General features: G+C 46.3%; 1 protein-coding gene across 5 annotated transcripts in view; it reads right to left on the minus strand.

Moving 5' to 3' along the window:
• CEP89 (centrosomal protein 89) overlaps positions 1-23,702 on the minus strand; it is a 97,153-nt gene that overhangs the window by 38,244 nt on the left and 35,207 nt on the right. For 3 of the 5 annotated variants that reach the window (XR_008673709.2, XM_055368898.2, XM_055368900.2), the window contains exons 8-14: positions 19,869-20,087; positions 17,845-17,987; positions 13,283-13,333; positions 12,539-12,622; positions 9,557-9,660; positions 4,008-4,123; positions 1,119-1,299 (exon numbers count right to left, since the gene is read on the minus strand). Coding sequence is in view for 4 of the 5 variants with exons in the window: in XM_055368898.2 (XP_055224873.1) it covers positions 1,119-1,299; positions 4,008-4,123; positions 9,557-9,660; positions 12,539-12,622; positions 13,283-13,333; positions 17,845-17,987; positions 19,869-20,087 (898 nt within the window). In the remaining variant the exon portion in view is untranslated. Of the gene's footprint in view, positions 1-1,118; positions 1,300-3,562; positions 3,595-4,007; positions 4,124-9,556; positions 9,661-12,538; positions 12,623-13,282; positions 13,334-17,844; positions 17,988-19,868; positions 20,088-23,702 lie in introns of all 5 variants that reach the window. The other 2 variants (XM_055368899.2, XM_055368901.2) reach the window with 2 other exon arrangements.

Raw genomic sequence — 23,702 nt, forward strand, 5'->3', positions numbered from 1 at the left:
TTCCTTATTACTGGATATCTAGGTTTCCAGTTCTACTATTTTATTTATTTATCATTTTTTGAAATAGGAGACAGGGTCTTACTCTGTTGCCCAGGCTGGAGTACAGTGGCGTGATCTCAGCTCACTGCAGCCTCGATCTCCCAGGTTCAGGTGCCTCCTACGTCAGCCTCCTATGTAGCTGGGACCACAGGCCCATACCACCACGCCTGGCTAGTTTTTGTATTATTATTTTTTTTTTGGTAGACATGCAGTTTCGCCATGTTGCCCAGGCTGGTCTCAAATTTCCAGGTTCAAGTGACCTGCCTGCCTTGGCCTCTCAAAGTGTTGGGATTACAGGCATGAGGCACTACCCCCAGCCCAGTTCCACTATTTTAAATTGCCTTTGGTTCTAAAACTAATAAAGGCCAAAACAGTATGAAAAAAAAATCACAAACACCCAAAGTGCAGACTGCAGCCCTCAAGGAGAGCCAGGCTCTACTTTAATTTACCATTTATTACCAAAGTTATTCAAAGAAAAAAAAAGTCAGGCTGGGCGTGATGGCTTACACCCGTAATTCCAGCACTTTGGGAGGTCAAGGCAGGCAGATCACTTGTGGTCAGGAGTTTGAGACCAGCCTGGTCAACATGGTGAAACCCCGTCTCTACCAAAAATACAAAAATTAGGCAGGTGTGGTGAGCTGCCCCTGTAATCCCAGATACTCAGGAGGCCGAGGCAGGAGAATCACTTGAACCCAGGAGGTGGAGGTTACAGGTGCCGAGATTGCACCACTGCATTCTAACCTGCGCAACAGAGAGTCCGTCCCCCCCCAAAAAAAAGTCCTATTCTCACTTTCAGACACCTGTGCCGCTATGCTGTGCATGACCACAGGTGAAGAAACCCAGAAAGAACTGAGCAACCTCTCTCCATTCTGCCTATAACCACAGGCACAGTGACTCATTACTCAAAAAGTCATTAAATCAGCTGGGTGCAGTGGCTCAAGCCTGTAATCCCAAAACTTTGAGAGGCTGGGATGGGCAGATCACTTGAGCCCAGGAGTTTGGGACCAGCCTGAGCAACATAGCAAGACCCTGTTTCGAAAAAAGAAAAAAAAAAAAAAGAAAAAACATTAAATCCTTACCTTTTTAATTCATTCACAATTGATTTATGAACTTCCACTGCGATTTTGCCATCCGAGTGTGTTTTGAGTTCTTGGCATTTGGCACGTAAAATCTCCAGCTGTTCCCTGTTCTCCACCAGCTCCTTTTCCTGGCCCTGGGTTTTCGCCTCCAGGAGCATTAGTTGTTTAGTCAGCTTAGAAACTGAAAATCAAAAGAGGAGGATAAAAACTTGGCACAGAAGACCTCACAAAACACAATTATTGGCTATTAGGAAATACTAATGAGAGTCAGCTGATAAAAATGACCTTTTGAAGATCTTTTGAGCTGGACGTGGTGGCTCACACCTGTAATCCCAGCACTTTGGGAGGCTGAGGCGGGTGGATCACGAGGTCAGGAGTTCAAGACCAGCCTGGCCAAGTTGGTGAAACCCTGTCTCTACTAAAAATACAAAAATTAGCCAGGCGTGGTGGCAGGCGCCTGTAATCCCAGCTACTCAGGAGGCTGAGGCAGAGAATCACTTGAACCCAGGAGGTGAAAGCTCAGTGAGCTGAGATCACGCCACTGCACTCCAGCCTGGGCAACAGAGTGAGACTCTCTCAGAAAAAAAAAAAAAAAAAAAGATATTTTGGAGTGTTATAAATTAACACCAAAGGCTTTGTCCTTAGAAGTTACTGTCCATACTAGGCACAGTGACTCATACCTGTAACCCCAGCCCTTTGGGAGGCTGAGGGGAGTATTGCTTGGGGTCAGGAGTTTGAGACCAGCCTGGGTAACATAGCGAGACCCCATCTCTACATAAAAATTTAAAAATTAGCAGGGCATGGTGACATGCGTCTGTGGTCCCAGATATCCGGGAGGCTGAGGCAGAAGGACTGCTTGAGCCCAGGAGTTCAAGACTATAGTGAGCCGTGACTGGGCCACTGCACTCCAGCCTGGATGACACAGCGAGACCTTGTCTCCAAAAACAAAAACCAAAAAAGCCAAAAGAAATTACTATCTCTACATTAAGCACTCACTAAATATATACTTTTTAAAATAAAATCCACTATAATGTTTTACCAAACATGATTCCAGTCTTCAAGGAATCTTGAAGGAGTCTTTCCTAAGACTAAAGCCTTAAATCACACACAGGTGTGCAAGTATATGTCATAACGTTGTCCCTAAAGCTGCAAAATTTTCAAGATTTTTAAGGACATCAAACATGGCCAAACTAAGAACTGGATTTATTATTTTCCTTCCCTTTCCTCATTAAACTTTTATTTTATGTCTTGTATCTAAAGTAAGTCATAAATATTTTCATCCTGTGTTACATGGTTGTATGTAATAATTCCCAAGTGTCTGCTGACACTAGCACTTAGAGGTATTTATTATAGCATAAAACTGTACATCTCTCTACTCTATGAAAATATCTAATTGGTGGCTGGGCACAGTGGCTCATGCCTGTAATCCTAGCATTTTGGGAGGCCAAGGTGGGTGGATCACTTGAGGTCAGGAGTTCAAGACCAGTCTGGCCAACATGGTGAAACCCCCTCTACTGAAAATACAAAAATTAGCCGGGAGTGGTGGCGCATGACTGTAATCCCAGCTACCTGGGAGGTTGAGGCAGGAGAATCGCTGGAACCTGGCAGGCGGAGGTTGCAGCGAGCCTAGATCATGCCACTGCACTCCAGTCTGGGCGACAGAGTGAGACTGTCTCAAAAAAAGAAAAAGAAAATATCTAATTGGTCAAAGTGAATGGCTGTTTCTGGGCAATGGGAAAATAGCACAGGCAACTCACTGAATCATAGAGGTCAAAAGGTTTTCCCTGCCCCATGTGACCAGAAATCCTCTTTCTGTTCAGATCTGGTATGTTCAAGAAAATTAAGCTCAGTAAATAGGAAACTAATGTCATCCCTAACCCTGAAAACAAAGAGGCTCCACAACTCTGTTTCCCCTCTCCTCTTAACAATGCCAGAGTAAAGGCAAATACTGCTGGGCCATGCAGGTCTCAGGAGAAATCACGTGGAGGAAACTCCTGTGCGCGTCTCTGGGAGATGCTCTCATCGTTAAACACGACCTGGTTCTCAGAAACAGGAAGTGCTAGCCCTGCAACTGCAGCAACAGCAGGGGCTGTTCATGGACCTGCCATGCTGTGGAAGGGGCTGCCATTCCAAAAGCAGGTGGAGAGGGAAAACCTCCATCTGCTTCTCAGGGTGCCACAGCCTCATGCAAGATGGCTTGTGTTTCAGCTTCCCAGTCTATGCCATTCTTCACTAAGAAAGAAAAATCAGTAAAGCAAAGGGAAAAAATGCCACTATCTTTTGTACTCATGAATTGTGGTTTTAAAGCAGAAGCGATGACTCTTAACCTGGCCCCCTTACAGTTGTGCACTGTCACAGACTATGAGGCTCCTAGGGGTTGGGGGAATGCATGGGAAGAGATGGGAAGAGGGACACTCTCGGAAGGTGTTTGATGGAAATCTAACCTGCAGTGATGTCGCCTCCCAGGCCCGCAGCTCTGAAGGAAGGAAGGACACAGGGGAACTGTTTAGAAAGTGAACGGTTCTGCTTACGCATCCAACAAACATCTGGGAAGAGACCCTGTGTTATTTCAGATGTTTACCTCGCGTGATCGTTCCCATTTCTAAGGTACTATTTTACCCCAAAACCAGTTCTGTTGAGTCTAGCACTATTACCTACGAGTGATTTACAAACCCATGGGATGATGAGAGACACTGTGGAGTCTGAAAAAGCAATCTATGCATTGAGGGTAGTGACGTGGAAAGGTTATAAACAGCCACATTCCAGTCAAAAATGCAAAACATGACTTCTCTCGTTTTCAACTGGGGCCCCCGGCAGGAGAGAGATAGAAGGGTAAAATGACAATAGTGACATCAATGCATGACCAGTCCTCACTTGGAAGGACCTCACCTTCTTGGAGGCGCTCCTGGTGGCTGTCCTTGGCTTTCCTTTGCTGAATCTCCAACTGCTCCAGCAACAACTTGTTTTCCTCTAAAACCAGTTTTGCTTGAGTCTGAAGCTGACGCCTGCAATTGATTTACAAGATGAAATACTGTGATTCAGGTGCTGAATGGTTACAGAAACACTCTGGAATCTAAAAGGAAGCAATGGGTGCATTACAGGTAATGAATATCAAGCCATGTCTTCATGTTAAACATATTAACACAGCAGCAAATCCTGCCGTTTGCAGTCAGGTGAGGAAGGACAGCCGTGAAGTCTGAATTACGGACTGCTTCAGAAAACGCTTTCAGATGTAAAACTTCAAACATGTACAGAAGTAAAGAGGATAGAGTAAGAGACTCCTATGTGCACAATACCCAGCTTGAACAGTCACTAAATGGCTGATGAGGTTTCATCTGTATAAACCTCTAGTCCTGCTGCCCACTATATTATTCTGAAGCCCATATGGAACATGTTTAAAGAATTTAGAAAGTTCCCATTTCAATTTTAAAATACTCCTTTGTAATCAGTAGCATATTTGCAAAAAAACAAAAAACAAAAAAAACTGACTCTGTTAGCAGGCTTTGAAATGGTTTCTTTTTTCTTTTTTTCTTTTTTTTTTTTTTTTTTTGAGACAGAGACTTGCTCTGTTGCCCAGGCTGGAGTGCAGTGGCGCAATCTCGGCTCACTGCAAGCTCTGCCTCCCGGGTTCACATCATTCTCCTGCCTCAGCCTCCCAAGTAGCTGGGACTACAGATGCCCACCACGACGCCTGGCTAATTTTTTTGTATTTTTAGTAGAAACAGGGTTTCACCATGTTAGCCAGGATGGTCTCGATCTCCTGACCTCGTGGTCTGCCCGCCTCGGCCTCCCAAAGTGCTGGGATTATAGGCATGAGCCACCGCGTCCGGCCGAAATGGTTTCTTAAAACTGTATGAATCTGCCCCAGCCTTCCTCTCAGCACAAACAAATCCTCTCCTTCCAGTGCAATGTAAAACCCAGCCCAGCTCAGCCCTCAAGATTGCAAATTCTGATTAGAATGAGCTGAAGGGACCTTAGAAATCATCTAGTGAAATGCTGACCACCCAAAGTACACTGGGTGTTAAGTTTACTTACTAAAGCAGTAAATAATCTCGATTTTCCACTTGAAACCCTACAGGTGAGGAGGAGGAAGGAGAGAGACAAGATGAAAGGAGTCAGGCTGTAACAATGGTGTGGCCCCAACAGTGGTGTGCACTGGCTCCTGGGCACTGTGGGGGTGCCTCTTGCCTGCTACCAGCACCCATGGAGTGGGCTGCCATGCTGTCGGGAGGGGGCTCACCCAAAACTGGTCTGTGCTAGCCTCCTCATTCCCGCCACAAACTGGGCAGCTCCATGATGGTCTGTTTTATGTTTTAGACTTATTTATTTAGAGATAGGGTTTCACTCTGTTGCCCAGGCTGGAGTGCAGTGGTGAAATCTTGGCCCACTGCAACCTCCACCTCAGCTTCCTGAGTATCTGGGATTAGAGGCATGCCATCACCACACCAAGCTAATTTTTGTATTTGTATGTTTTGGTAGAGACAGGGTTTCACCATGTTGGCCAGCCTAGTCTCGAACTCCTGACCTCAGGTGATCCTCCTGCCTCGGCCTCCCAAAGTGCTGGGATTAGAGGCGTGAGCCACCATGCCCAGCCGCGTTTTGGACTAATTTATAAGACTTTTTCTTTATTTGTTCATTCATTCATTTGTTCACTCCTTCCTTCCTCCCTCCCTTCATTCATTTTACTTTTTATTTTTTAGAAACAGGGTCTTGTTCTGTCACCCAGGCAGGACAGGAGTACAGTGGCGCCATCAGAGCTCACTGTAGCCTTGAATTCCTGGGCTTAACCGATCCTCCTGCCTCAGCCTTCTGAATAGCTAGGACTACAGGTGCATGCCATCACGCCCAGCTAATTTTTAATTGTTTTGTTTTTGTTTTTTTGAGACAAGGTCTTGTTCTGTCACCTAGGCACAGTGGTGTGATCATAGCTCACTGCAGCCCCGAACTCTTGGCCTCAAGTGCTCCTCCCACCTCGGCCTCCCAAAGCATTAGGATTACAGGGGTGAACCACTAAGCCTGAGCCATTTCTTTTTAAAATGAAAGGGATCAACCCCCCATTCCTAAAAAAGAGTTCAAAATCTCAGATTTGGTTTAACACTCCCTCTTATTTTGTTTTATTTATTTATTTATTTATTTATTTATTTATTTATTTATTTATTTTATTATTTGAGACACGGTCTCGCTCTGTTGCCCAGGCTGGAGTGCAATGGCACGATCTAGGCTCACTGCAGCCTCCACCTCCTGGGTTCAAGTGATTCTCCTGCCTCAGCCTCCTGAGTAGCTGGGATTACAGGCGTGCACCACCACGCCTGGCTATTTTTTATATTTTTAGTAGAGATGCGGTTTCACAATGTTAGCCACACTGGTCTCAAACTCCTGGCCTCAACTGATCCTCCTGCCTCGGTCTCCCAAAGTGCTGGGATTATAGGCGTGAGCCACTGTGCCCAACCTCCCTCTTATTTTATAGAGAAAGAAACAGACCCATTAAGCCTGAGGTCACCCAGTGATTCAGGGGGAGTTAGGAAAAGAAATATACAAAATTTAGTTGTACCCCAGAACTTCATTGAGAAATTACTGGCAACCAGGCAGAAAGCGTCTGCTGGGCCAGGTGCGGTGGCTCACGCCTGTAATCCCAGCACTTTGGGAGGCCGAGGCGGGCAGATCACCTGAGGTCAGGAGTTGGAGACTAGCCTGTCCAACGTGGTGAAACCTCATCTCTACTAAAAAAAAAAAAAAAAAAAATTAGCCAGGCGTGGTGGTGGGTGCCTGTAATCCCAGCTACTCAGGAGGCTGAGGCAGGAGAATCACTTGAACACGGGAGGTGGAGGTTGCAGTGAGTCGATATCGCGCCACTGCACTTCAGCCTGGGCAGCAGAGCAAGACTCTGTCTCAAAAAAAAAAAAAAGAAAGAAAGAAAGTGTCTGCTGAAGTGTGAAGTCCGTGTACCGAGTGCTGCGTGCAGGTTTAGCAGCCGTGCAGGTGTGCAGGTACCGAGAGCGGCAAGGAGGTCTGCCCACCAAGTGTGATGCTCCAGAGCCCAGAGACCCTCCTGCAGCTGGAGGGCAGTAAATTCAAAGTAAGAGGCTGGCGGCCAGGGAGGCCCTGAGCAAGCCTGACACTCTCCCCATGCTGGCATGGGCCATCACACTAGAGCAAAGGGCAGATTTCAAATCCCAACAAACGCAGGATTGGGGAACACTGCGGGGCTGTGGATTTGAAAGCAGGGCCGGCCTTTCTTTCCTTTGTTTCACTGGTTTTATTTTAAGGAAACGCAGACAAGTTGGATTTGTGGCTGTATACAATGCTAGGGAAGGAATCTGGGGTTCCAGAATCTGCCAAGGTCTCTTGAGCCCCAGCCTGGGTAAGCTGCTTTCCAGTCCACTGTTCAAGGAGGGTGCGAGGGGAGACACACTAGGAACCCTGACGGAAGAAAATCCAAGCTCAGCCGGGGAGGTCACAGAGCACCAAGACCCAGGAGCTGCCTGAGCCAGTCCCACCCGACACATCGGTGACCACAAAATCAGGGAGAGCCAATGGTAAGAATGCTGTTGACTCAATTCCAGATTTCTTTTCTTTTTTTTTTTTTTTTTTTTTGAGACGGAGTCTTGCTTTGTCGCCCAGGCTGGAGTGCAGTGGCGCAATCTCGGCTCACTGCAAGCTCCACCTCCCGGGTTCACGCCATTCTCCTGCCTCAGCCTCCCGAGTAGCTGGGACTACAGGCGCCCACTACCACGCCCGGCTAATTTTTTGTATTGTTAGTAGAGACGGGATTTCACCGTGTTAGCCAGGATGGTCTCGATCTCCTGACCTCGTGATCCGCCCGCCTCGGCCTCCCAAAGTGCTGGGATTACAGGCGTGAGCCACCGCGCCCGGCCTCAATTCCAGATTTCTAAACATCACATATAGAAAATACTTCATTTTTTCCAGTGATGTTAAGACATTTGAAAACACTAAATATAACATAGCTATTCGAAGTGAGTAATTTTTGTTTTCTTAGTCCTGCCTGGATATTGCTTTTAGGCTTTTCGAGACATGTACTTTCTCTAATTCAGTTAACAGGCATTTGCTGTTGCTGTGCTAGATGCGGGGCCACACACAAAAATGAGCAGGACATTGGTTCCTGCCCCTGAGGAGTTCACAAAGGAGAAGATGGAGGCAGATGTGGAGGCAGATGTGGAGGCAGACAGGATAGGCAGGTGCAGTGTGGCAGGTACCGGGACAGGGCATGTGTTTAAGGCTACATCAGAACTGGAGACAAGGGGCCGGGTGCAGTGGCTCCAGCCTGCAATCCCAGCACTTTGGGAGGCCAAGACGGGAGGATCACTGGAGCCCAAGAGTTCGAGACCAGCTTGGGTAACCCAGTGAGACTCTGTATCTACAAAAAATTTTAAAAAATGGCTGGGCATGGTAGCGTACACCTGTAGTCCCAGCTACTTGGGAGGTTGAGGTGGGAGGATGGCTTGAGCCCAGGAGGTTGAGGCTGCAGTGAGCTATGACTGAGCCACTGCACTCCAGCCTGGGTGACAGAGTGAGACCCTAACTCTAAAAAAACATAAGAAAAAGAGACGCCAGGCGCAGTGGCTCACGCCTATAATCCCAGCACTTTGGGAGGCCAAGGTGGGCAGATCACATGAGGTCAGAAGTTCGAGACCAGCCTGGCCAACATGGTGAAACCCCATCTCTACTAAAAATACAAAAATTAGCCAGGCGTGGTGGCACGTGCCTGTAATCCCAGCTACTTGGGAGGCTGAGGCAGGAGAATCACTTGAATCCAGGAGGCAGAGGTTGCAGTGAGCCGAGATCACGCCGTTGCACTCCAGCCTGGGCAACACAGCAAGACTCTGTCTCAAAAAAAAAAAAGAAAAGAAACAGAGACAAGGGAGCAATAATGGCCTCTCCTGAAGGCAGCGCTATAGACAAGTGCCATTACAGTAGGACCCTAGAGGATGAGGAGTGCAGAAGGGGCTTTCGGAGGAAGGACAGATTGGAAGTGGGGCAACCTCAGTTGTCAGGGAATCTGCCAGGGCAGGTGGATGGAAGCTGGTCGTGCAAGCCTCATGAGCTTTCTGTTTTGGGAGGCCATTTTGAGCATTCTGTTCTCAAACCCTGGGAGCCATCGCTGGGGCCTAAGAAAGGACAAGACTCTCCAGGTCTGAGATGGAAAAATCACCCTAGAAAAATACCAACTCAGAAAATAAAAAGCAGAAAGCAACTGTATTTCAGGTTTGAGAACCTACTTAGAATTTTAAAAGTCATCTTGAAAATGTAAGTTTAGAATAATTTATTAGGGTTTTATTGTACCTTATTAATTTCTTAGAAACTCTCCCATAAAATATTTTAGTTAAGAATGTAATTATATATTTGATAATTTTACAACATATTTTCCTATTACCATTTGTTTTAAATTAGCAAAAGAGCAGAAACACAATGCCACTTGCCATTCCTCACTGGTAACAGCACTACTCTTATTTAACTCTTGGTGCAATTCTTCATTTTCTTTCACCACTTCTTGGACTCGCATCCTAAACATTCTCATTTCCTCCTGAAATAAAATGTACGTAAATTATAACACACACATACCCACGCATCTATATTTCTCAGTTCTGGTGCTGCTGCTGTGGCTAAAATCAAATGGTAACAGCCATTTAGCGAGGTCTCACAACAGGCCAGCCTTCAACTCTCGGTACCAGCACCAGTGGTGCCTGCTCTCAGGGAGCTTACGGTCTAGTGAGAAAGCACTAGGACCAAATGCAAGGCCAAGTACAAGAGGCAAAGAACCTGGGCTTTTGAGTATTAGATTCCTAATTTGCTAACATTGTTCTATAACTGCCGAATACTGATAGAAAAAGCAGAGATGCCCATCAACGCTGACATTTTTCCTTTGTTTGAAGACGCAGGAGAATAAATTGGAGGTTTTTAATATAAAAAATAAGACCTTTTCATCCTTAATTAAAGCTAGATTTGGTGGGTAAGGGGTTAGTTAGTGTGGGAGTCGGAGGAAGCTTTTTTTTTTTTTTTTTTTTGAGACAGGGTCTCACTCTGTCACCCAGGCTAGAGTGCAGTAGTGCAATCACAGCTCACTGCAGCCTCAACCTCCTAGGCTCAAGCGATCCTCCCACCTCAGCTTCCCAAGTACCTGTACTACCATGCCTGGCTAATTTTTGTATTTTGTGTATAGACGAGGTTTCGCCATGTTACTCAAGGTTGCTCTTGAACTCCTAGGCTCAAGCAATCTTCCTGCCTCAGACTCCCAAAATGCTGGGATTACAGTCATGAGTCACCACGTCCAGCCAAGGCTCTTAGTTTTGTCCATGACAACCATGAGAAAGTGTCTTACTAGCGTCATCAGTCTGCAGAGCTTCACTGGCCATTAGCCGCAACACAAGGTCTGTCGCTGGGCCGGTTTTGATGCCTAACAGTCTATGTCTGTTTCAGCTCCCAACAGTCTGTGTGTGTGACACTTCAGCTGAGCCTCCTCCATCAGGGCTTTTCCAGCTTCCGTGTCCTGCGCTGTCCTTTGGTGAGAATCCGAGGTGCCAATATTTACTCTGGTGTGCCTCCAAAATATTCTACTCCCAGCTGTCAGATGTTTATGCCTACACCCTTTTAACTTAAAGCAGCACTGCCAAGTAACTTGTCCTCTCATCTCTCCACCCAGACACACTCACTCACTGCTGGCAGTCCATGTGACTCTTTTTTGGAACAGGGGTCAGGCAAACTAAAGTGTGCAAACCAGCTGCCTGTTTTTATAAATAAAGTTTTATTTATCTATAAATAAAGTTTTATCTATAAATAAAGTTTTATTTATCTATAAATAAAGTTTTATTTATCTATAAATAAAGTTTTATTTATCTATAAATAAAGTTTTATTTATCTATAAATAAAGTTTTATTTATCTATAAATAAAGTTTTATTTATCTATAAATAAAGTTTTATTTATCTATAAATAAAGTTTTATTTATCTATAAATAAAGTTTTATTTATTTATAAATAAAGTTTTATTTATTTATAAATAAAATAATGGGCCTCGCCCATTATTTACATGTTATCCTCAGCTGCTTTCATGTTGCAACAGCAGGGCTGAGCAGGTGCAAACAGAAACTGCATGGCCTCCAAAGCCTAAAGTACTTATTAACTGGTCCTTGACAGAAAGTCTGTGCTGACCCTGATTTAGAAGGAGCACCAAAAAAAAATATTATTAGTTATTAGGATTGTTATATATTCAATTAGTACAAGATTCATTCATGCTCTTAGAAAATTAAGCATCCAACACTCAGTCTAAATGAAAAGGATTAAAATTCCTTTCCATGGGACATGGACACGGGACAGCATCACTGATTAGGAACAAGCTGGGAGCCTCTTAAAGGACCCTCCCAGCTCAGGATCCCAGAACAACCAACATTTCTTTCGCTGGATCCTTCCAATTTCAGGGATCTATATGGACACTTAAATGAGGAACCCAGAGGAATGCAGGAGGCACAGGAGGCATCTACAACACCTGCACAGGCTTGGCCTCCTGAAGTTAGAACGAGCTCCGCTGCGCGAAGTCATTCCCACAAAACGGCGGTGGACAAGGCAGAAATGGATAAAAACCTCACTTCTCCATTTCCAACAGCTCAGCAATCAGACTTCCCTGGGGTCAGCTCATCCTAGAATTAAGAAGCATCTAAGTTTGCCCAAAACATCTCCAGCCTCTCCTTCCCATGTCTGCCCAAATAGCCCTTCTTTTTTTTTTTCCGAGACGGAGTCTGGCCCCATCGCCAGGCTGGAGTGCAGTGATGCAATCTCGGCTCACTGCAACGTCCAGCTCCCTGGTTCAAGCTATTCTCCTGCCTCAGCCTCCCGAGTAGCTGGAATTACAGGCACGTGCCACCACACCAGCTAATTTTTGTATTTTTAGTAGAGACAGGGTTTCACCATGTTGACCAGGCTGGTCTTGAACTCCTGACGTCATGTGATCCACCCACCTCGGCCTCCCAAAGTGCTGAGATTACAGGCGTGAGCCACCGCACCCAGCCCAAATGTCCCTTCTAATGGTGGTATTTGCAGCTGCACAGTAACAGGAAAGAAGCGCTTCTCCCCTGCTGTCTTCCCTGCACCCCAAGATCTCAGCCCATATGGGCTGGCTGTCCAGAAAGCCATGGCTTCTCATGCAGCACTGCTCTGACCCTCCATACCTCTCCCCTCGCTCCCTATCCACCCCTCCTGCTCTGCCAGTCACTCCCTTACTTCCTCCCCTCTTCCTTCTTTCCCTCCCTCCCACCCTGCCACACTCCTTCCTTCCTCCTTTCTGTCCTCTAATAAACATTTGGTTATCTATAACATGCTGGGTATACCTACATTCAAAATGTTTTTATAAAATTTGAAGCGGTCCAATATTTTTATAAATCTTGTGTCTTCTGGGACATTTGCCAGCCTACCTTGAGGGTGGCATTGAGCTCGTCCTTCTCTTTCATCATATCTTCATAAGCCAGCAACAATGGTGACAGGTACTTTATATCCAACTGAAGATAGAGAGTAAAGGAAGGTTAATATATTTCTTACATCTAAACACAACCAGCAAATTTTTAAATGGCAAGAAGTTACACTTTTTTGAAATGGTTTCTTTGGTTGCAGTTGTTATTGTTTTTTAAGGACCCTCCCAGCTCAGGATCCCAGAACAACCAACATTTCTCTCCTTGGATCCTTCCAATTTCAGGGATCTATATGGCCACTTAAATGAGGAACCCAGAGGCATGCAGGAGGCACAGGAGGCATCTACAACACCCACACAGGCTTGACCTCCTGCGGTCAGAATGAGCTCCGTTGCCCGAAGCCATTCCCACTCTGCCGCCCAGGCTCGCATGCAGTGGCACGATCTCAGCTCACTGCAACCTAAACCTCCCGGGTTCAAGTGATTCTCCTGCCTCAGCCTCCCAAGTAGCTGGGACTATAGGCATGCACCATCACGCCCAGCTAATTTTTGTATTTTTAGTAGAGACAGGGTTTCACCATGTTGGCCAGGCTGGTCTTGAACCCTTGACCTCAACTGATCCACCCGCCTCAGCCTTCCAAAGTGCTGGGATTACAGATATGAGCCACCGCGCCTGGCCTGAAATGGTTTTTAATAGCTATGCAAATATAGCCTGAAAATATGGGCCTGAAATTAAATAACTTTCACTTACCAACCAGGGTGGTATAGGGCCCTTGGATGGGAGGCCTTCAATATTTAAGCTCTAAGAACAAAACATGTATTGAAGACAAGTTAAACCACACTTCCTCTGAATTTTCAAGTCTTAGATATTCTTAATCTAGACTGGGCATTGCCCATCTATGCATTTATCTGTCTATCCGTCTGCCTACCCACCCACCTACCCACCTACCCATCCATCCATCCATCCATCCATCCATCCATCCATCCATCCATCCATCCACTTTCCCATACACCTACCCATCTATCTATCTATATGTATATATGTACATATGAGAGAAATATTTTTTCTGAAATGTTTGAGAGTAATTTGCAGATATAATGCCCCTTTTCCTCTAAATACTTGTATTTCCTAAAAACAAAAACATTCATTTACTTAACCACAGTACTGTCATGAAAATCAGGAAATCAACACTGATAACAATACTATTTTCATATATATATTATATAAAAAATATATATAATATATATAATTTATATAATATATATAATATATATATATAAAATATATATATATATATATACACACATATATGTATATGTATTACTGCTCCTTGCAGAGCAGGGGTACCCCATAGGCAGTGTGCCTAGAGTAGCCTATAATACTATTTTTTAACCTAACCTAACCTATATGTTATCTTCAAATTTCATCTATTTTCCCACTAATGTTCTTTTCTAATCAAGGATCCAATTCAGGGTCACATGTTGCATTTAGCTGTCAAGTCTTTTATGTCTTTTTTTTTTTCCTTCTGAGACAGGGTCTCATTCCATCACCCGGGCTGGAGTGCAGTGGTGAGATCATGGCTCACTGCAACTTCTGCCTTCTGGGCTCGAGCAATCCTCTCACCTTAGCCTCCTGAGCAGCTCAGACTACAAGCGCATGCCACCACACCTGGCTAATTTTTGTATTTTTTGTAGAAATGGGGTTTCACCATGTTGCCCAGGCTGGTCTTGAACTCCTGGGCTGAAGTGATCCTCCTGCCTCAGCTTCACACAGTGCTGGGATTGCAAGTGTGAGCCAGCACACTTGGCCTTTTTTTTTTTTTTGAGACAGTCTCGCTCTGTCGCACAGGCTGGAGTACAGTGGTATGATCTCAGCTCACTGTAACGTCTGCCTAGGTTCAAGCAATTCTCATGCCTCAGCCTCCCGAGTAGCTGGGACTACAGGTGTGTGCCACCACACCTGGCTAATTTTTGTATTTTTAGTAGAGGCGGGGTTTCACCATATTGGCCAGGCTGGTCTCGAACTCCTGACCTCATGTGATCTGCCCACCTCAGCCTCCCAAAGTGCTGGGATTATAGGTGTGAGTCACTGCACCTGGCCTCCAGCCCTTTTTAGTCTTTTAAAATCTGGAACATATCTAGTGACTGTTTTCACTGGATATCGAACTTTTTAATGTCACATTGTTGAGTGTCTGGATTTTGTTATCTTCCTTTAAAGAGTACTGGTTTCTTTTCCTTCCGCCCTTCCTTCCTCCCTCCTCTCTCTCTCTCTCTTTTTCTTTCAGCTCCTAAGTTGCTTGTGGATCACCTTCATGCTTCTGAGGCTTGTTTTTTCACCCTGGTCATGGTAGGTCTGTAGTAACCTTTCCTAAAAAGCTCTTTTAGCCATACATCTCAGGCATGGCCCTCCTGGGCTCTTGACTCAATCCAAGGTCTCTCCATTGTGGCTGGGCAGAACTCAAAGGTTCCCGGTGCTGTGTGAGCTCTGGGAACCATGCAGCTCACAGCTCCCTGTTCTTATTTTCTGCCCAGTATCTTGGAGTCTCATCCTACACATGTGCAGGGTGGTATTCCACAAGACTCCAAGGAGCCCCATGCAGATTTATATAAGTAGCTCTTTCTCTCCAGGACTCCATTCTTTCTGGTATTCTTGCCCTACAAATTCTAGTCTCCTCAGCTTCCCCAGACTCTCATCTTTGTTGAACTCAGGGAAGGGCTCAGCTCAGGCCCTTCCTCCTTGCTCTGTGATCTGAGACTGCCTCCAGACAGAAAGCAGATCACAGGCTCATCTATTTATCCTGCTACTCTTGAGGGTCATAGGCTGGTGCTGCCTGCTGTTCGACATCTGTAAACATTTGCATTACATATTCTGTCTGGTTTTCTATTTGTTTAGACTAGGAGGGAAAATCTAGTACAGAATCAATGGCCTAGACAAAATAATTATTTATTTCACAAAAGCTTTACAATGTGAACACCTTAATATCTATGTAATTACTCACTCACTCTGCAAACATTGGCAACTCACTAAGTCATTATGGACACTGCAACGCAACCCTTGTTTTCAAGGATTCTATGACCTAGTAACAGAAATAAAATCCACTAACACAAATGTATGTGATATACAAAAACAGTATAGGGCAGAATGCTATAAGTGCCTTAAGAGTGATTACAAACAAAAGTCTGCAATGGTTTAAAAGAGAGAGACGGCCGGGCATGGCGGTTCATGCCTGTAATCCCAGCACTTTGGGAGGCTGAGGAGGGTGGATCATTTGAGGTGAGGAGTTTGAGACCAACCTGGCCAACATGGTGAAACCCCATCTCTACTAAAAATACAAAAATTAGCTGGGCGCGGTGGAACACGCCTGTAATCCCAGCCACTCAGGAGGCTGAGAAACAAGAATCACTTGAACCTGGGAGGTAGAGATTGCAGTGAGCTGAGATTGTGCATGCTGCACTCCAGCCTGGGCGACATAGACAGACTGTGTCTAAAAAAAAAAAAGAGAGAGAGAGATCAATCACTTCCGGCTGGGGTGATCAGGGAAGACTGTCATGGAGAACGTGGCATTTGCGCAGGGCAGAAGACAACATGGGAGGAGGCTGTCCCTGGGCCTGTCTGCCCGCCCCATGGTCCTGCAGAAGGCCCTGACCTAGAAAGCAGGTTTTGAATTATAGGACCCTAAGAACTTTATTTGTTTTTGTTTAAAAGTTAGTATTATGTTAAGTGAAAGAAGTCAGTCACACAAAGTCATGTCTTGTATGATTTCATTTCTATGAAATGTTCAGAACAGACAAGTTCATAGAGACATAAAATAGATTAGTGGTTACCAGGGGCTGAGCTGGAGGAAGTAGGCAGCAGGGGAACGTAGGGAGTGATTCCCAACAGGTATGACACTTCCTTTTTTTTCCTTTTTTTTTTTTTTTTTGAGACAGAGTCTCACTCTCTCTGTCACCCAGGCTGGAGTGCAGTGGCATGATCTTGGCTCACTGCAACCTCTGCCTCCCAGGTTCAAGCGATTCTCCTGCCTCAGCCTCCCAAGTAGCTGGGATTACAGGTGCGCACGACCACGCCTGGCTAATTTTTTTGTATTTTTAGCATAGATGGGAATTCACCATGTTGGTCAGGCTGGTCTCAAACGCCTGACTTCAACTGATCTGCCCACCTCAGCCTCCCAAAGTGCTGGGATTACAGGTGTGAGCCACCATGCCCAGCCAACATTTCTTGATTTAACAAAAGTGCTCTAAAATTGATTGTGGTGATGGTTGCATAATTCTGTGACTACAATAAAAACCACTAAATGGTATACTTTTAAAATGGGTATGAATTGGATGGTATGTGAATTATATTTCAAAGCTGTTATTAAAAAAAAAAAAGTGAAACGTAAGCCCTCCTTCAAAAAGCAACTCAGAAGCCCATGAGGCCTGAACTCCCAGGAGCCATGGGAGAACACCGTGTGCCTTCCCACCCTCTACCCGAGCAAGAGCCCAGCCAGCGGTGCCTCCCTCTCCTGTGTCCACAGTGTCACTCACATCTTCACAGCCCCAAGTTCTGTAAGAGTAAGGACCTGAGCATCGGTTCATCTGGCACTCCTCCTGGCATCTCATGCAGTGACCTGCTCAGTGAGAGTGTGTGGAGTTGGACTCTGCAACTGTTCTTAGAACTGAAAACTCTGCTTTCCTTTCGAAGTTAATGCACTGACAACAGCTGCAACTTTCAGGAACGTGACTGAGAAGGGAGCAGCCGACATACACTTTCATTCTTTTACTTTTGTTATTTTTTTTTTAATTTTTGAGACAGGGTCTTGCTCTGTCACCCAGGCTGGAGTGTAGTGGCGCAATCTCAGCTCACTGCACCCTCGACCTCCCATGCTCAAGAGATCCTCTTGCCTCAGCCTCCTGAGTAGCTGGGGCTACAGGCGTGCGCCACCATGCTTAGCTAATTTTTTTAAATTTTTTATTTGTAGAGACTGTCTCGCCATGTCCCCCAGGATGGTCTCAAACTCCAGAGCTCAAGCAATTCTCCCGCCCCAGCCTCTGAAAGTGCTGGGATTATAGGCACGAGCCACCTCATCCAGCCTCTTTTGCTTTGTACACTTCTGTATTGTCCCAATGTTTTACAGTCTTTATTGCCTTTATTACGGGGAAGAAGGAAGGGAAGGAGGCAAGAAACAGAATGGTCCTTAGAAACACTGTGCCTTGGACAGAGCTTTTCTCACATCAAATTATAATAAATAAGAACCTCTCAAGATTGGAAATCAATTCAACAGTAAAGGCTAAAAAATCTGAAAAGCTGATTTTCACAATCGGAAACGTTACCTCTTCCTTGGACAAATGCCTGAATTTTGTCTGATATCGACTGAGTTCTACATTCAAACGATGGACAGTCATTTTCAATCCATCATTTTCATCCACCAGTTCTTGAGCTTGTTTTCGCAGATAAAGTAATTCAGGTGCAGCAACTAGAGAAAAAAAATTTAATATTATACTATAAGAAATAACGTCCAATTTATCCAGATTTTATTAAATTGCAAATCGTTTGCTTTTCTCCCCTCTTTCACGCTCAGAGGTAATGAACTGTGTGTGCGTGTGTGTCTGTGTGTGTATGTGTGTCTATGTGTGTGTGAATGAATAAAAGTTACAACGTTTTTTAACACTGAATAGTTAACGTTATATTGGAAGTTTGTGGAAGTTTTTGCATGTACAATAAAGTAAAATAAAAATTTCAAGTTGGAAAGGAATAGTCATTGTTTCAGATGACATAAGAATATGTGCTTTGAAAAATCATATAGAGGCCGGGTGCGGTGGCTCACGCCTGTAATCCCAGCACTTTGGGAGGCCGAGGCGGGTGGATCAAGAGGTCAGGAGATCGAGACCATCCTGGCTAACACGGTGAAACCCCGTCTCTACTAAATATACAAAAAATTAGCCGGGCATAATGGCGGGCGCCTATATTCCCAGCTACTTGGGAGGCTGAGGCAGGAGAATGGCGTGAACCCAGGGGGTGGAGCTTGCAGTGAGCCGAAATCACACCACTGCACTCCAGCCTGGGCAACAGAGGGAGACTCCATCTCAAAAAAAAAAAAAAAAGAAAGAGAAAAATCATATAGAATATATGGAAAATGTATTAGAGCTAATAACCTTCCCATATAATAGCAATGTCCTATTAGAAAACAAAACAGAAAATAGATCCCACAAGGTAACAGCACAAATAATATATAGTATCCAAAAATAAATGTGCCTAAGATAAGAATTATGCAGGGTCTATGTGAAAAAAACTGACACCACCTTACTTAAAGCTATATTAGTTTTACATAAATAGAAAAAGGTATAGAGAAAATATTGGTGAATATTTATATAACCTTAGAGTTAAAAATGACTTAATACCAAGAGTGTAAGTCATAAAAGAAAAACATTTTATTGATTTAGCCCAATTATCAACAAACTAAGAAAATATTACACCTATGACAAAGGGATAAAATCTTTCATACGTAAGGAGTTCCTGCAAATCAATAAAAAGAAGTCAAGTGTCTCATTGTAAAGTGGGCAACTTGGCCATGATAGTGGCTCATATCTAAAATCCCAGTGCTTTAAGTGGCCAAGGAGGAAAAATCCTTGAGGCCAGGAGTTTGAGACCAGCCTGGGCAACACAACGAGGCCTCATTGCTATAAAAAAAAAATGAAAAAAAAAAAACTTAGCCAGGCATGATGGTGTTTGCCTTTAGTCCCAGCTACTCAGGAGGCTGAGGTGGAAGGATCACTGGAGCCCAGGAGTTCAAGGTTATAGTGAGCTCTGACCACCCCACTGTAGTCCAACCTAGGTGACAAGAGTGGGATGCTGTCTCTAAAAAATAAATAAATAAAGTGGGCAGCTTTATGAAAGAAAAAGAAAATGACCTGCAAAGATATGAAAAAATATTCAAGTTCAATAAGAACAGAAATACAAATTAAACTACTATTTCTTTTTTTAACCTATAAAAGTAGCAAGGAAAATATAATCATTGGTAAGTCTACGGTAAAGAAGGAGCTTTTTTATGCTTCTCTTAGGGATAAAAACTGAAGTGAAATATATGTAAGCTAAGCATCCAGTTCCAAAAGAAGTATTGGAATCTCTGTTTTGTTTTTGTAAATTCAGCTTCTTTCCAACCTGAGGAATTTCTTTAGTGTAATAATGATATAGCAGATGAAATCAAATCTCAACAAACATAAGGATATTAACAAAAAAACCTGAAATATTACAACATAAATTACCAACACAAATATCACAACATAAAATATTAACTCTCAAAATAATTGAGTGAAGTCCTGCTCATTCCTCTAATGAAGGCGCTGTCCGTCCCCACCTTCCTGTGACGACACCTTCTCAGCCTCTTTGAGCTTTCTCTTCTCTTTTTCCATTCCCTTAAGTTTTAACTGTAGTTCTTTCATTGTTTGTTTCATTGTGTTTAGTTCAAGGGTAAGGCTTTGATTCATATTGTTTAGGTCCATATTTTCTTCTTTTAATGCCTCAAACTTTTCTCTGGTTATTTCTGTATATCTTTGACGTGCTCTACCAGTTATATCTGAAAGGGTTCAGGGGAAAATTTTACAATGTTAATTGATGTTGACAATGTTACATCAAAATCAACTGACTTTGTTCCAAAAACCACATCAGGCCTGGTGCCATGTTCTTTGGTCCCTGGGAAGGGAATGGCTTGTACAGGAAACAGTAAGTGGCCTGATGAAGTCACAGCGGGTGGCAGGAAGAGAGGTACTGAGGGGAGGCCAGAAAGGGAGGCCAGAGCTGCAGGAGGCCGTGCCTATTGTGATGTGGCATGGAAAGTTCATCTTGCAGGGCAGCAGGAGCCAGAAGGGCTTTCAAGCAGAGGCATGAGAAGGAGGAGGCTCTGCTCTCGGGTGAATCCCTCAGGCCAGCAGGGAAGAAGGCAGGTTAGAATGAGGCCTAGCCCAACAGCCGAGGGGCAGCACTAGAGTGGGGACACAGAGAAAAGGACACATGAGAGCAGGACTCAGGGGCTGGTGGCTGGCTGGGTGCGGGCAGTGAGAGAGAAGCAGACCCAGGATGACCACCCAGGTCTGTGTCTGGCAGATGCTCCCCCAGATGAGGAGCACACTGTGAAGAGCAGGTGGGGATGGAAGATGAGGGGAGGCAGGCTTGGGTTGGTACAGAGGCCCAGAGTCCCAGGGCAGTCTCTGCTGGGGAGACTGATGAGCCACTGGCCTGTGGGCAGCACCTGAAGGCACCAGGGTGAGGAGAAAACCGAGGTCACATAGGACCTTAAGAAGGAAGAGCAAGAAAGTGGGGTGGAAACCAGCGCGGTTCCATGGGGAGATGTGCTCCGAAAGGTCACAGGAGGTGAGGCGCCCATGACCCCTGGCCAGCGCACCTCCCAGGGGAGGGAGAGGCGGAAGCAGAGCTTCCATACAGACGAGGGCAGGATGGCTGGTGGCTCCAGAGAGCCTGGCCCGACCTCTGACACACACACATCCAATCCGTAACATGCAAAAGGTGAGGCTCAGAAATGGGAAACTCCACAGCTACACAGAAACAAGGGAACCCTGAGAAATCCCAGAGATAAAACAGTTGAGATGAGAATGAAGATGGGTGCCACAGCCTGAAATGTGCCAAGAGAGGGCAGCTAGAAAATGGGGAGGGGTGGCTCCAGGGATACACCTTGCCCTGGTAGGAGTGGAGACACAAAGTGGCCTAGAAAGAGCTGATGAGGCTGGGCCTGGTGGCTCGCACCTGCAATCCCAGCACTTTGGGAAGCTGAGGCAGGAAGATTGCTTGAGGCCAGGAGTTCGAGACCGGCCTGAGCAACATAGCAAGAGCCCATCTCTACAAAAATCAATCAATAAATAAAATTATATTTAAAAAGAAGCAGCTTGAAGCAGCTGATGAGCTGTTGAGTTAGATAACCAGAGTGGGAATAGCAAGGGGTTAACCCACCTGACCCAGGCAGCAACAGCAGAAATGTGTGACCCTCCTCAGGCAGAACACACAGGCCCTGAGGGCAGAAAGGCATGGCAGGGGTCTGGAGAAAGCCAGGAGGAAGAGGGGTCCCCACGGATCCCGGTGGGCCTCACATCCTGTCCATCCCCATCAGTTGCTGGAGGCAGCAGTCAGTACAGCCTGGCAGCCTGCTGGCTCTCCCTCTTCAGGCAGGGTGCAGTAAACAGTGGTAGCATCCCCATGTGGGCCACAGGGAATCTCAGAGACCCCAAGAGGCATCAAACAGCACAGCCAGAGAACACCAATGGCAAGTAAGAGAAGAGAAGGGGCTGCAACACAAACCCTAAGACTGGATGCGCATGGTTACAACTTCCAGAGAGACGTAGTCAGTGTCACAGAAATCATGGAAGTTAACGTTTGATTAACACCATAAACTGAAAGGATGGGCTGAGCCGCAGGATACACATCATGAAAAATGAATGCATGGCGCAGAAGTTGGAGCCCCAGCAATCACCCAGAATACAGCATTGAAAATGCTGAGATTGAAAGGGTGCAAATAAAGTTAATCTGACGTGGAGGAGACTTAAAACAGGATTTTCAGAGCAGTGACACTGACGGCAGCAGCGGCCCATCTAGAGTGGCCACCGCACAGACTCTAGAGCAGGGAGGTGTGGCCCAAGCCTCTTGCTCCATGGAGCAGGCAGGAGCCCCGGCCCTCCCTGGGTGCTGCTGCAGCTGCCCAAGCCCGGCTGCAGACCCGAGAATCTCTGTGTTCTTGGGGGCCCAAGAAGGCCCCCACCACCCACCATAGGCTCCGAAGTGCCTGATTCCACTGCCTGGCTTCACCCCACTGTGGGCACCTGCTCCAGAGGTATGGTCAGGGCTGCATGCTCCACACAGCTATCGGGAGCCGGGGACAAGCGGGAGCCGGGGACAAGCAGGAGCCGGGGACAAGCGGGAGCCCCGCCCCTTCTGAGTTGGTGGGGCAGGAGCTCATGGGGTGCTGCTACAGTTGCCCTCCCAGGTGTAGGACCTGGGTGTCTCTGCAGTCTGCACCCTCGGGGGCCTGGGAAGGCTCCCGTGTCCCCGCAGGCTTATGGGTGTTTGCTCTAGCTGCCTGGCCTCTCCCTGCTCCTGGTGCCTGCTCCAGTCTCGCAGCAGGGTTGGAGCGGGGTTGAGGCCAAGCCTGGGCACTGTCACAGCCTGGCCGGGAGTGTGCATACTCAGGGCAGTACGGACACGACAGCGCCCTGCCGCCTCAGCCCCCTCCAGACTTTGGGCACCCATGAACACAGGAGGGAAAGACAAGGGGGTGCTGAGGATGGCTCTGCACTGGCCTGCAGTTGTCCCTTGGTGTGAGCAGCCTGGGTGCCATGGACTGGGCAGCAGGAGGCAGACAGGTTCCTGGGCAGAAGCAGGCAGGTCCCCGGTGAGGCCCCACCTTCAGGTCGGAGAGGGCCTGAAGGCTGGGGACCGGGTTGCCTGTCCCGTGGGACTGCAGTAGGAACTTATGGTGCCTTTTCCAGGCCCACCCATGGCCACCCTGGACCAATCGGTGCGCACTTCCTCCCTTCTGAGGCCCATAAAAGCCCTGGGCTTAGTTGGAGCAGAGCAGATGAGATGACCAGCTGCAGAGAGGAGTTCCCCTCTCTGCTGATAGCTGGAGATGTCAGAGGACCAGCAGCAGAGAGGAGCAACCCACTCCAGGGCCTCCTCTCTACTAGGAGCTGGTCAGAATAACCAGCTGCAGAGAAGAACAACCCTCTCCAGGGCTTCCTCTTTGCTGAGAGCTGCAGAGACAGTTGGATGACCTGCCTTCAGAGAGGAGCCATCGACTCCAGGGGGCCTCCTCTCTGCTGAGAGCTGAACACTTAACGGGACGACCTGCCTACAGAGAGGAGCTACCCACTGTGGGTCTCCTCTGAACTGTCCTAACACGCAGTAAAGCTCCTCTTTGTCTTGCTCACCCTCCACTTGTCTGCTTACCTCATTCTTCCTGGACGCAGGACAAGAACTCAGGCAAAGGCACACTGGCACCACAGACATTTCCGACCAGAAAAGCGACACCCCAAAGATCTTGTAACAATGTGGGACCTAACAGCAAAAATTATAACCTCCATTTTGGAAGCCACTGAAGCTCCCCAAACTGTTCAGGGGGCATAACCCATAAAGCATCTCTAGACCTCTCCCTCTGCCTTCAGCCTCAGAGCAGAGCGCATAACTG

Source organism: Gorilla gorilla, chromosome 20 (genome assembly GCF_029281585.2).
Source record: "Gorilla gorilla gorilla isolate KB3781 chromosome 20, NHGRI_mGorGor1-v2.1_pri, whole genome shotgun sequence".
In the NCBI taxonomy this organism is placed as follows: Eukaryota; Metazoa; Chordata; class Mammalia; order Primates; family Hominidae; genus Gorilla; species Gorilla gorilla.